The following is a 15,230-nucleotide window of genomic DNA, read 5'->3' on the forward strand; positions in this document are numbered from 1 at the left end:
AGCAAAAACTGGCACATTTATTTTGTTCTCCAATAATCACCTATGTTAAGTTTGTACTTATTTGTACTTGTTTATATGTGCATCAATGATATGCAAGGGTGTAAAAGTGAGTTGGGGGGTCGATATGTTATATCCCATGTCGGCTTGTGAGACTTTGGACCATGTATTATGTTCCAAAAACTTGTATATTTTATTTACAATTGTAATATAAAAATGAACAAAGTATAAAGTGAATACTTAGGCTTTAGCTATTTCATAAATTATTATTTCAAACTAACCAACGACATAAGCTGCTAATATTGCTCTCCATGTTGAAATATCTATGTAAAAAACAAGAAATATCTATAGCAAGCTGATAACACAATATTAGTCTACATTCATTGAAACTCACATTACATCAACAAAGAAGTTAAGGTGCCTTTTTATTCCACTAGTGAAATACCTGGCACTGAACTCTCATTTTAATCAAGAAAAATTACACTGAAAAATGGAGAGGAAAAAAAAAGTCATCATTGACTAAAAACACCCCTCCATCAAAACAAAACAAAACAAAACAAAAGAGACAGATTCATGTCTCATAGATTCAAAAACATATTAAACTGAACACTTCCAATTTTTACATATTCATTTTTCTATAGAAAATTAGGCCTGGATTTCTTGACAGAGAGCTGCAAAAACATTACTATATACAAGAGATTGATCACGAGTGAAACTTGAGGTACCCGGAAGTTTATTTCGACAAGACGAAAAATAAATCAATAAAGGTTCATTTTGCCCTTGAATTTGGAACAAAGGATCAAATAAGTCCAAGCTTTTTGAAAAAACCAAAGAACAAAAGAACAAAACACAACAAAAACCACAATTAAAACTAATAGTTTTTTGCTTCCTCGGCTCCAATTTATATATGATGCTTTAATCATTTTCTAACACCTCAACTAACGGGTAAAATGAGCCGAATTAATCAATCTGTGGTGTTTTTGTCCAAAACCATGAGTTTGTTCTTAATTGATATTTTGTGCTAAATTGAGGGAGCTAAATGAACCTTTGTTGAAAAATAAACCAAGTATGATTTTCTTCAAAAATATAGTTAAGGTGAGCTCCAAATGTTAGAGAAACTATCAGCAGCAAATGAGTTAGGATCAAGAAAATCATCAACTCTCCAACCCGGAAGTGTCTCCAAATACTCCGAAATACTACTCGTCGAAATCGAACCATTGTCGTCGAAATTCGTATAAGCCGCATTAGATGATGGCGATGGAGACGGCGACGATGCTCTTTCGAGTGAAGAACAACTCAACATTTCATTAGAAAATGTTGGAGTTGCATTAACATTATTGTTGTAATGTTGTTGAATGTTTTTCTTAGTATTTTTCGTCGAGTCCGTGTAGCTATTGGAAGAAGATGATGTTTGTTGGTATATAGATGAAGAAGCCGAGAGTTTGACTCCTGTAAGAAGAAATCTATTGTGTTTTTTCGTGAGTTCATTTGCTTTGTGGATTGGAATGTCACATTCTCTGCAAAGAATTGCTCTATCTTCTTGGCAAAATAGAAAAGCTCTTCTTTCCTGGAATAATTAATTATCATAAAAAACATGTAAAAATCATTAAAAATACACCAATTCTTGCACAAAATGACCAAGAATGCCAATTAGAATGCCAAACTTTTTACGGTTACTCAACTATAAATTTTACAGAACGATTACCGCTGTTTTATTTGTTATATTTTGATAACTGTATTTTTTATTTTTACATCAACAACATATTATTAAAGCAGTTTAGTTTAAAAATTGCTTGCATGGAAACATAAAGTTGTGTAGTTATTTAATGTGTTTATTTTGGCATAAGTAATTTTATGTCTGAATTGCTATAATAACTTTCAGTTGATGTAAAAATAAAGATTCAGTTATGAAAATATAATGAATGAAACATTTATTTTATATTTCGAAATTCAATGACATAACAAATAAAGATTCAGTTTAGAAATTCAATGATACTAAACTCATCAAGCTGATGCACATATTTTTGAAAAAGAATTAAAAACTATGTTGCACCGAAATTTATCAAATCTTATATTTCGAAAAACAGAATACTATTAAAACTTAAAAAGAGCGGAAGAATTATGCTGCACGTAAACTTGTCAAGTCTCATATTTCGGAAAATATAAAGACTTCCGAAACTCTAAACTCTATATTCATATATAGCTTCTTTTTACAAACGTTTCTCCGGTGTTTCGAATAATTCAAGACCGAGACTGATCAGAAAAAATACCTGACAGATATCGCAGAGAGGCGATTGTTTAGAAGAAGGATGAAGAAGAGAGAAGCGATGATGTTTACTAGCAAGCTTATTAGCATGATGAACATGGCGATCACAAGAATCACAAAGAGCAGCTTCATCAGCAGAACAAAAAACGGAGGCTTCTGATTGGTCACAGCCATCACATTTGATCTTCATAGTATCTTAAATGTTTATGATGATGATCTTAATCTTATTGGTTCATTTGAATGTGAACATTATTGCATTGTATATATATAAAAAGAGTGGAAAATATAGAAGAAAAAATGGAGGGGGAAGAGACAAAAGGGTTATGGGCAAAAGGATAAACAGCTAAGCTTTAAAGATCTTGAAAGTATCTGAAGACTTTAAAGAGAAAGCTCTGGAATTTTGGATTTGATATTTAGATTTCCTATCTCTTTCTTTTCTTTATTTTTCAGTAAAGAAGAAAGAGCAAGTTGAGTTATTTATTTCTCTATATATATTATATTTTAATGATTTTGTACAATAATATAATAAATCAGGCTCGATGGCGGAATCACTAAAAGTAGAGTAAACTTTAGTCCGGACTGTCGTTGAAAATGTCAAGAAAACGAAATAGAATCTATAGTGAATGTAGAGAGTTAGAGAGAGGTTAAATCCGAACTGCCGAGAGATCAATGGTGGAAGTGGAACCACATGAAACATGAACTAGGCTCTAGCCCGAGTTGTTGTTGAAACTTTTTGAAATTTTAAGAATAGGACATAATTTTATAGTGAAGACAGGGTTAGAAGTTAAATCAAGATTGCTGGAAAGTCGGAAAGAACTAAATATTTAGATGAAATCTAGCCCAATTTAAAAGAAAAAAGAAAATCGATTCCGCCACTAATCATAGGTGGACTATGGTGGTACTAGAGGTTAACCTCGGGTTGAAACTAAATCTTGATTATGTTACTGTTGAATGGGTTACGATAAAGTGATAAGAGCTCCTTTCGCCTTAACTATAAATATTAATTATGAGTTTGAAAATAAAATCGTCTTAAAATGTTATATCAAACTCGGTCCGAATTAATAGAAACAGTGACTCCAGATATGTAACTGTGACTATATAAAAAACAATACAATGAAAATATATTATATGGCAAGGTACCTTTCAATTTCGTCCTTATGCAGTGGTCAGTGATGAAAGATTTAGAGTATGGGACTTGACATTTAGCATTTATCTACTTATCTCTGAGCGACTCCAGTGTTCAAAATTATTTAGTATCCATTACCAGCACTTGAGAGAGGATATAAAGATCGATGGGACCAAAAGAAAGTGTCAGCTTGTGAGATCAACTAGCTACGGGTCTAATAGCGTCGAGTCCACAAACTGTCAAGTTTAAATTCGACTCAACTCTATTTAAAGTTTGAAACTCGATTTGAACTCAGTTGAATTTTATTTTGGGAGTTCAACCTCGAATTAGGTAAAATAACTAAATTTTAAACTCGACTTGAGTTCGATTCGATTACCTATATAAAGAATTAAAACTTAGATTTTAGTATAAAAATAAAGGTATTATTGTAAATATATATAAGTATAAAGGGTACAAAAATAAATTAACTAAAATTCGATTAGACTCGCGATCCACCAAATCAAGCATTTTAAAACTTAGTCTATATTCGTTAGTTAACTTGAGCAGCTCGAACTCGGGCTCGAGTCGATACGAATCGAATCGGTTTCGAGTATTTATTGAGTCAATTCCTAGGTTACATCCATAAAATCAACTTTAAGAAATAGTTTTTTTGCCTTAATCGGGCCTATCTGGCTTGGTCTGAATTGTCAGGCAGTAATGTACCATAGAAAAAGCTAGTTTCCGTTGTTTCTGTTTTTTTAAGGGCTCTATCAAAAGAACTCGGTATAAATAGTCCTAGCAAGCGATTCATAAAATATTGTTAAGAGAAGCGACCTGTAAGAAAAAAAAATTAACAGATGATTTTTTCATACCAATCATGGCGGAATTTTAAATATAATATTTTTGAAAAAGATTTGCGTCTAAGATCAACTTTGACTCGGGCGGGCACGTGCCGGCGGCCACAACCGCTGGTCGGAATTTTGGATTTTGATCCGATCTATAACTTTTCATAATTATAAACATGACTGGCATTGAAGATATAATAGGAGAAGTCTGAAGAACTAGAAACTTTGCCAACTCGATCTGATTAATATTCTCAGTATAGTCCAAAAGAGACCAAAATCTTAAAGACATACCCCACATTACAAGTTACTACACCTAGTTGCTAAGGTACCATCCAAACATTAATTTAGCAAACCCAATCAATTGGACCAATACCTTGCTTTTAATATTAATAAAAAAATATAAAACGTAATGAATAGAGCATTAATAAAAAGTTATGGATTAGTTCAGAACAAATAAAATAAAATAAATTGTTTTGAAAGTGGTATATGATATGATGAGATAGTTAATTGCCAAAGCAGAATAAACTTGTTTTTGTCGGGCTGCATATCTAAGATGATTGTGACAACAAATCTGAATTTCCTTCCAAATAATTAGAAAAAAAGAGATTAAATACTAAGTAAAGTATGAAATTTTAACATAATTTGTAAACAAAATACAAACTTTAAAATTTACCTCTTCATAACGTTGTCGTTTCACTTCACTAATCAAAAAGAAAGTTGCCGACAGGGATAACACTTATTTGGATAAAACTGAGTATTTCTTAAAACATTATAGCCTAGCGTGCCATGCTGACAAAATCAAACTGTTTTAAAATAATAGTTGGAAGGCAGTGAAATTATAAAATCGAGATATTATTATAAAATTATAAAAATTAAGTTAAATTATAACTATCCAAAAGACGAATTTCTTTTTTCTCAATTAGATCAAATAAAAAAACTCTGCAATGGTGGGGTTTACTTAAATTGGACATTTTAGTTAGAAGATAAAGTGCAAGTTATTATCTATTTTAACAAAAAGGGAAGGAAGAGGAATATTATAATTTAGATCTAATGGTAAAAAAAACCCAAATCTTTACGACTTGTTGCAATTATATCCAAATTTTTTAATTTTTGTAATAATATTCAAATTGCATTTTTTTTTTGTTGCAATAATATCCAAATTGCATTTTTTATAGCAATAATAGTCAAATTGATGGCTAAACTTGTTGTTTTCAATTAAAATATTAGGCTATTATTATGCTTTTGATGTAAAATAATATAGTAAAAGTCCCAAAAAATGGCAAAAAATTAAAAAAAAATACATAAAAAGTTTAATTTGGATATTATTGCAACACAATAATGCAATTTGGATATTATTGTAAAAATTAAAAGATTTGGATATAATTGAAACAAGTCGTAAAAATTTAGATTTTTTTTACTATTAAGCCTATAATTTAAAAATTATTGTTTTCTTTAGTTCCAATCTCAGATGATAAGACCTTCCATCTATTTGTATGCTATACACAAACAAAGGGTCATGGGTCCTTCTACACAAACTGCCGATAATCATGTGGACACCCATTACACCTTTTATGTTAAAAGTGACATTTATATGTATATTTTAATGTTCACTTTAAGTTTTGTCAAAAACAAAAATAGGGACATTAAACATATAAAAACATACTTACATATGAAAAATTTAAAGAAATCATATAGCATTAATTATTTTTATACATGATCAAATAACAGATAGGCTATGATAAAACTATCTAAATCCTCGTCTTCCTTCTCTATAGACAATTTTCTCTTCACTTCATTTATTAAAGAGTGGAAGGAGGTGATTTTCCAATATCAATAAAAAATCACTCTCTCTTCGTCCATAAAAATTTAGTTTTTTTATAAACTTAGGCTCTATTTTCATAAATTTACCCGTTTGATAATTTTTCGGGTATAAAGTTTTAGTGTTTTTTTACTTGAAAATTTATGTTTTATGCTTTTAAGGTGTGTTTTCTTAGATCTCTCAAAAATCTTCAGTGATTGTTCAAACTTCATATAGTTAATTTTTTATAGATCTAAGATTTTTGGATGGATATTGTTTTAATTTTTTAGAATTTCATTGAAGATAGGGATTGGAAATACTAAGTTTCAACGGATCAAACGGATTGCTGGTCAAATCGAAAGGACAAATTGAAAATCCGTTTCAACGGAACTTCGCTCTCAAATCTCGTTCGGTTCTTTCATGCGGAATCGATGTCTAGATTTGCCTAATTTCGATTTATTATTGGTTGGTATCTTGGATTATTTATTAATATTTTAGATCAAAATTGAAAAATTATATATTAATTTTTACTATATCATTGTTTAATTATAATTTACTCTTCATCAATGAATTCTACCTTTTAAAAAATTTATTTTTATATATGAACTACCTTACATCAATACAAGTTTCTAGTAAAATCTTCATCTTCCTTGAGTTATAAGATTTAGCCCAATCTATCTACTTCTACTATATATATATAAAGCAGGATGTTTTTTCCCATGGTTTGAGAGATTGACATTTGGCATGTTCCAATTGGTTTTCACATTTTATTCTTTCTAATATCTTTTCTTCTTTTTTATTCTTTCATTTATAATAGTATGTAAATGGAAACTAATTACATTAAATACTAATAATTATTTGTCTTTTAAGATTTTTTAAAAGGATCTTTTCATGCTAGATGAATCTGCAAAAGAAATGTCCCTCTAATTTTACAACACCGAGTGTGTAATTCATTAAAAATTTAATAAATTATAGGTATAAAATTAAAATATATTTGACAATACTAACTAATATTCAATAATTTTTATTTGTCAATAATCTTTCTTTCTAATTTTACTATATTAATTGATGATTTGTCAATTTTATTTATACACCAATTAATTTAATGGAAATTTGAAAGAAACAAAAACTGATATGAAAATAATTAATTGATAACATTTATTTTTGCTATGGAAACAATTCATAGTAATGATTTTCGGCAAAAACTTACGAAATGTCTTTTATCACTAATAATGGTTGACTAATTATATGTTTGCCAACCTTTCTTTCTATTTATTTACTTCAAAACAATTAATTAAAAAAAAATTTACTTATGTAATACCCCAAAATATTTAAGTATTTAATTGGACCACGTGTCCAGTATTAAGTCGCTAGAATGGCGATATCAGAAAGATTTCCGAGAAATTAGGATAAATATTAAATTTTAGCAGGACGGACTCGAAAGGATTATTGTGAAAGATTTAATATTATATTTCAGTTCTAAAAGTTGGAATTAGAATTGGAAAAGAAAAATACTAAGAAAGTTGCAAAATAAAGTACAGGGACTAAAATGGTAATTTAACCATATAAAACCCGAAGGGATATTATTTCGCCAAGATCCGCGAAATGTTTTATAGTATATGTGGTAAAAGTTTTGGGTCAATCGGAGACCTTTTAAAATTTGGACGCGGATACGTTTTGGGCTAAATTGTCACTTTTGAGAAGTTTAAGGGCTAAAGTGTAAATTAGCCAATTAAGTCTCGAGAATAGTAATTAAAAGATTATTGACGGAAAATAATAATTTTGAGTTAGTATTATTTATATGAATATAAATAATACGAAAGTAATTGAGTTAAAAGGGTAATTTAACCGTTTGGTTAAATTAGAAAGTTTAAAAGAGAAATGGTTTAAATTAAAGAAATGAAGGATTAAAACGGCAAATTTTCCAACTCATTTATATGTTTCCTTAAGCATAAGGAAATGAGAAAAGGATCAGAAGAAATGATCCAGAGAAGAGAGAAAATGACGATCACCGTCGTTTCGCCGCCGTTTCGCCGTTTCTCGCCCAAATCGCGAGTTCTTTATATCGATTCGTTCAGAATTCGATTCTCTATCATCTCTAAGCTTCAAATCAAGGTAAGTTTGACGTTTTTATTATGAGAATTGATAAATAAGGGTTAATTCGTTTTAACGAATTAAACGAATCGTAATCGCGTTTCTATTGGCGTTTTTGATGATATTTGAGATGGTTATTAATGGAAATCGTGCTAGAATCGACTTTGGACGTTTAAGCACGTCGGAATTGGCCCGGGGAATGAACCCCGGGGCTGCACATCGGCAGTCGTTTGCTGCACGAACGTGCAGTACACGTTCGTGTAGCATATTGCACGAACGTGCAGTACACGTTCGTGTAGCAGACTGCACGAACGTGCAGCACACGTTCGTGTAGCAGACTGCACGAACGTGCAGCACACGTTCGTGTAGTACACTACACGAACGTGGAGCACACGAACGTGCAGTCCCTCGTTAGTAGGAATCGATGACTTTGGCTTCCAGAGCCGTGACGCGACGCGAAAACTTGATTACAAACAGTTTCAAGTCGCATAATCAATCACGATTCGATTGAATATCAAAACATAAACTAGGACGTTTAAAAGAGAAGTGTGAATGAGAGATTATCAAAGTTAAGAATCGTATTAGAGATACGATTGTGTTAACCTAAGTTTATAACTTAGGAGTTTGAATACTAAGCCCACGTTTATGGATTAAACGTATAGGTAACTCGATTAAGTAGCTGACGTACCGACAAGCTACCAAGCCATTTAGCTGGAGAGGGCACGTGATTGGACAACGCATGGAGCTTACGCTTGCGGGATTATAATAATGCAGTTTTGGATAGCGGTCACTGTGAGTGGCAATTTACTTTCGCGTATTATTAGTATAAAAGTTATTTTCATATATATATATATATACGTATATTGTTTATACGCATCGCATTATATACAATTGATTGGATGTTATATGTTTATTTAATTTCTATATGCGAGAACTAGTATGCGATCCGAAGAAACTAGCTACCTATTGGGTGTCAATAGGCTGTGTGATCACCAGTATCGAGTCAGTCTAGTATGTTTGCATTGAGAAATGACTTGACACAGCTGTGAGCTGTTGATGAATATGAAAGTTACGATTGGGCATATGATTTAGATACGCAGAGTGAACTCGGCTACGGTGTAGCCTGGAAGTCCCCGTATCTAGTGGCTGGGCCACCAGCGAGTTGGACTCGCAATTGATATTTACGATTGGGTTGAATAATATATGATTATTCAAGAGATGTGTCGCATGCTAGGATATTAGTTTCGTACGGATCAAATACATGTTTATATGTTTTATATTATTGTTTTCTTAAGATGCGATGTTAGATTTTTATATTAATACTGTTAGTAACTTGCAAGCTCACTCAGTATTTTCCAAAATACTGACCCCCTCACAGTGTTTCCTTTCAGGTGACAGGAGTCGGATCAGACAGACCATCTCCTTTGTGTCGGCAGCCTTTTGGCTTACACAAAGTGCGAGTTTTTATAGAGCTGCAGTAGTCAGTAGGTGTCAGTATAAGGTGTATGATTCAATTTCAAACGGTATTTGAAAAATAAATTCTGATATAGTTTTATAAATAAGTTGCTTATAAAGATGGCGTTTTATCCGTTTGAATTGTGTACCAATTGCCTTAAGAGGAATTGGTTATGTTTGTGATCAGAAACAGGGCGGTGCTGGATATGAGATATCGCTCGGTAAGACCCTGGTTTCTAAGAATGTGTTCGCGAATGTTTTCAAAAAAGAAATACGATGTTTTAATAAATGTATTATATATAGTAATATGTTTTAGTCGCGAAAAATTTATAACGGTTTTAGGCTTGCTACGGGTTTCGGAGCAACCACTCCCATTCCCTAGCGCCGGTCTCGGCTCAATAATTTGGGCCGTGACAACTTATTCACTCTCTATTTTTTTTCTTTAATTGCTATAAACTTAAAAAAACTTCCATTTACAAATATCCAATTAATGCTAATATTGTATATATATGAAAGGTTTAATAATTTTTTAGTCTTCCAATTCATTAGTAGTATGTTTATAACCATAATTTAAAAAAGAATGAAAAAAGACATAAACGGGAGGCTTAAATTTTTAGTCTTCCAATTTATTAATAGTAAGTTTTATAATCATAGCTTAAAAAGGTATAATAAATTAGTAATAAATATATTGAAAACTTAAAAGGAATTTTACTATGTCATTAATGTTAAAATTCTTTTGATTTCTCCATAAATTACTATTATATATATATTCACATCTTTGTTCTTCTTCACTACTTTTCTTGTGAGTTTTAACATTTCAATTCTTTACTAGAAAGTGTTTTTAGATTTTTATAAACATCATGTTGTTAATTTTGCAGGTTCAATTTTTGATGAAATAAAGAGGTATTTATCTTGATTATTTAAATTTTTGTTAATCTATATGGATGTATAGAAACACTGTTTTAGATGTAGAATTTTAGAGTTTTTAAAGTGTTTCATATCCTAAAATTTAATAAGTTTTTGTGCAAAATTATATTTGAGATTTGTATACTCTTATTTAGTGATTGTAATTGCATCATAATATATGTTAGTTTATTGATACTTTTTTTTTGCCGAAAGTTTACTGATACTTGAAAACTATCATTATGTGTAAATATTGATTTAGGTGGTCCTAGAGGTGGAAAAGGCACTAAAACCTCCAATCCGATTAAAAAATTGGATATATTATAGTGAAGATCTTCTTGGAAACACGAAGAAGTCTGACTCTGATCATTGATATTTTTTAAATGTTATTGGTATTTTTTCATTTTTTTTGGTGAGTTACTTTTTTTTCCTACTTCATTAAAAATTAAAATTCTTTTGGTTTTCTTCATTATGATTTATTATGCTAGCAATTTTCACTATTTGATGTACTATGAAAATATGTTTAGGTTAATTTATAACTAATGAAATAAAAAAAATTATTAGGTCTTTATTGTAGGTCTCAGTAAAGATTATTTTATTGTAATAAACTTATGTCATTGATTATTGTAGTACTTTTTTTATAAATATAATTATGTTAGCATATCCACAAAGAGTGGGAGGCAAAGAAAATCCGAGCGAAAAAAGCTTTTCACATTTGATCATATTATATTTTAAATATATTTAATTATACTAATATACATTTAATAAATTATTGTAAACTATTTAAATTATAATAAATCAATTTATGTTTAAATCTGTCAAATATTAAGATTTGCACTAATGATTTTATTTATCAAGTTGTCTATATTATTAATTCATTAGTAAATATAAATATTTATAATAAATATAATTGCAAATCGCTAACATATATGATTAATTATATGTTTGATAATTTATATTTTTTCTCTTTTCTTTTCATTTTATTTGTCATTTTTCCATTTTAACACATGAAAAATATATTAAATGTGATAAGATTAATTTTCTTTTACATCCCTTTTTATCTTGAAAATATGAAATAGTTAAATACGTAATTAATTTATATCTACCAAACTCATTTATATGAAGGATAAAAAAATTATAATATAAAAATAACATTTTTTTGAGACATCAAAAAGTGTAAAAGATGATAAATAAAATGGAATGGGTGGAGTATTAATTATTTCATAACAATTATCTTTCTTGCAATTTCCTAAACTATTCCACTAAATATAAATTTAAATTTTTATATTTATTAACCTTATTTATACACTAAACAAACATGAAAACATCTTCAAAAAACCAAACAAAATATGATTGCAAACCTTTATTTTATTTGGTAACCTTTATTTATCTAACTATTAATATTTTTTTATGTTTTTTTAAATTAATCCATTAATTATTAATTGAAATTCGTATAATTTTATAAAAAAATTTATCTCTACACCTTCTCAGGTAAGGATTGTTTTTCCTTCAATGTAAAAAATATTGAGAATTTATAATTTTTTTAGTGTTGTGCATATTTTATTAATATAATATAATTGTTTTTGATGATATCAATTTTTAATAAAACAAATAAGATATCTCATATTATTATCATTTTATTTATATGGATCTATAAAATTTTGTTTACTAATTAATAAAATTATTTTTGAAAAAAAAAATAAATTTGTTGTAAAGAAAAGTCTAATGAATGAAGAAACAAATAACTAATTATCATTATTTCAATAGATATTTGTGAAACAATGATAAATAACTGTTTTAATAAAAATCGTGCAACGCACGGGACTAAAGCTAGTTATATAAAAAAGCTTGACATGCCATAGAGGTTTCAAATTAATTTAATCACACCAAAATCTTTGGTGGCAAATTAAAAGATATTGATCAAAACCAATGACCTTAGTCCTTAGAAAATGCGGATCATAAAATCTTATACATGTGGAAGGGCAAATTTATGTCACCAAATTAACGTTAACTGGAATTGACAATTTGTATCATCGTATTTATAAATAAGTCGTAATAAATTACTCTACATATAAAATTATATTTGATCCTTTTGTGTGTATATATATATATATATATATATATATATATATATATATATATATATATATATATATATATTAAACACATTTATTAATAATCTATTTAACATATTTTCTGATAAAATAAATATAATCATAAACACGTTAAACAACCAAACCGGTTAATGGATATTCAAATTTAAAATTAAAGATTATAATATTTATCGTATATGTTATACGAATGAATTTGCAGTTAAATAAATCGGATGACCGATTTATGATCTAAATATGTGTAAGCTCAATTCAAATTCGTTTAATTTTGTGCCGTGTCAAAAATTGTTAGCCCTAGTTATTGATATATTAAAACTATACCAATAATATACATATAATTTATTAAAGTGTATTAAAACTGAACTATTATACTAAAAATATAAACATCAATTCAGTAGTGGTTTTAGGCCAATTTAAATATGAATAATTGTAACACTAATAATTAACCATATCTCAGACAAAAACAATTATACATATAACGAAAAATTAAATAATTTTATTTCTGATTGTTTATCCCGTTGTACCATGTTATTTTTACATTAAGTCAATGCACATTTACGATATAGAATCTTACAATTATGACTCTTTTTCTTTGTTATTAGACATCCCACATGTCACGACCCAAATTATTGAGCCGAGACCGGCGCTAGGGAATGGGAGTGGTAGCTCCGAAACCCGTAGTAAGCCTAAAACCACTAATAATTTTTCGCATTTAAAAGTATAATATTATGTATAAAACATTTCCGGGAAAACTCTTTCGGATAAAGCATTTATAAATATTATACTAGCGTTTACAATATAAAATAATGTTTGAAGTCAAAATATCTATCTAATACCGACACCTACTGACTACTGCAGCTTTAGGAACCCAAACTTGTGCAAGTCCAATGACTTCTGGCACAGTGGAGATGGTTTGTCTGATCCGACTCTGTCTACCTGCAAACATCAGAGTGAGGGGTCAGTATTTGGGAAAATACTGAGTGAGTTTGCAAGTTACTTATAGTATTATCAAAATATAGCGTCACACGCTTATTACATATATAAATTTATGATATAAACAACATTATTAATTTCAAAGATGTGAGTCCAACTCACTAGATACGGGACTTCCAGACTACACCGTAGCCGAGTGCTCACTCGTATCGAAATCATAAAGTGTGAGTCCAACTCACTGGTGGCCCAGCCACTGGTGGGCCCAGCCCACTAGATACGGGGACTTCCAGACTACACCGTAGCCGAGTTCACTCTCGTATCAAATTCATAATATATTATGCATAGACATATATTAATTCTTAATCATAAAGTCAAGTACTCTAGACTGACTCACCAATGATCATATAGCCTATTGACACCCAATAGATAGTTGGTCTCTTCGGACCGCACATTAGACACTTATCTCCAAAATAACGAATACAACAACATTCATATAATCAAATCTATCAAACAAAACAGCTTATACGAGCAAATCATATAGATACGAGATATTTAATATCAATACTCATAATATAAGAAAATAACTTTTATAATAATACGCAAAAGTAAATTGCCACTCACAGTGACCGCTATCCAAAACTGCATTATTATAATCCCGCAAGCGTAAGCTCCATGCATTGTCCACTCACGTAACCACTCCGGCCCAATGGCTTGGTAGCTCGTCGATACGTCAGTTACTTAGTCGAGTTACCTGTACGTTTAATCCATAAACGTAGGCTTAATATCAAAACCCTAAGTTATAAACTTAGGTTAATATAATCGTAGTTCAAATACGACTTTTAACCTTGATCGTATTCTAATACTTAGTCGAGATACTTGTTATATCTCTTAGTCGTATTCCAATACGTATGATACCTTCAAACTTTAGGGTTTAGTTTCATTCCGATGAAGTTTCAAATAGTTTTCAGGACAATGCGCAGGTGCTGCCTGCGCACTGACATTGTTTAGTAAAACGACGATCTCTCCCAATTGAACCGTTAGATCGAGATAAAATTGGACAGAGGCGTTCCTAAGAGGCAAATCTATAAACTGACCGTAGGGTTTCTGAATCTGGCAACATTTGGGTAGTGTGCGAACGCACACAATGAGTGTGCGAACGCACACCCCAAAATTCAAGGAGTGTGCGATCGCACACTCAATGTGTGCGAACGCACACCCTTGACAGCCCCCGGAAAAGTCATTTTCCGGGCGCTGCGCCGCTTTCCGACACTCCCGACATGCTTACGCTTCATTTTAACATATAATCCAATCTATATCTCACCAAAAACGAGTATAGAAACGCGATTACAATTCGTTTAATTCGTTTAAACGAAATAACCCTAATTTACTAATTCTCACAATAAAAACGTCAAGCTTACCTCGATTTAAAGCTTAACGATGATAGAGAATCGAATTCTGGACGAATCGATATAAAGAACTCGCGATTTGGACGAGAAACGACGAAACCGCGACGGATCGAAAGGGATCGTCAAATCCCTCTGTAACCTTCCTTCTCCCTCTTCTGATCCTTTCTTTTCCTTATTCTTAAGGAATGAATATATATATATATATATATATATATATATATATATATATATATATATATATATATATATATATATATATGATGGTTAATTGTCCCTTTTAATCCCTCATTTATTTAACTTAAACCAATTCTCTTTTA

At 30.1% G+C, this 15,230-nt stretch overlaps 1 protein-coding gene across 1 annotated transcript; it reads right to left on the reverse strand.

The window, feature by feature from the left end:
- Positions 1-540: 540 nt before the first annotated feature.
- Positions 541-2,485, reverse strand: LOC126683135 (B-box zinc finger protein 20-like). The gene is made up of 2 exons (XM_050378970.1): positions 2,268-2,485; positions 541-1,564 (listed from the first exon to the last, which is right to left on the reverse strand). Exons 1-2 carry the CDS (start codon positions 2,451-2,453, stop codon positions 1,088-1,090), a joined length of 663 nt encoding a protein of 220 aa, XP_050234927.1. The 5' UTR covers positions 2,454-2,485; the 3' UTR covers positions 541-1,087.
- Positions 2,486-15,230: the final 12,745 nt, after the last annotated feature.

Source organism: Mercurialis annua, linkage group LG5, assembly GCF_937616625.2.
Source record: "Mercurialis annua linkage group LG5, ddMerAnnu1.2, whole genome shotgun sequence".
NCBI classification, from domain to species: domain Eukaryota; kingdom Viridiplantae; phylum Streptophyta; class Magnoliopsida; order Malpighiales; family Euphorbiaceae; genus Mercurialis; species Mercurialis annua.

Bases quoted from the DNA above. Each gene is read 5' to 3' on its own strand.
- LOC126683135 (XM_050378970.1), bottom strand. From the start codon at position 2,453: ATGAAGATCAAATGTGATGGCTGTGACCAATCAGAAGCCTCCGTTTTT. The intron at 1,565-2,267 runs GTATTTTTTCTG...TAATTATTCCAG, and splicing joins CTCTCTGCGATATCTGTCAG to GAAAGAAGAGCTTTTCTATT.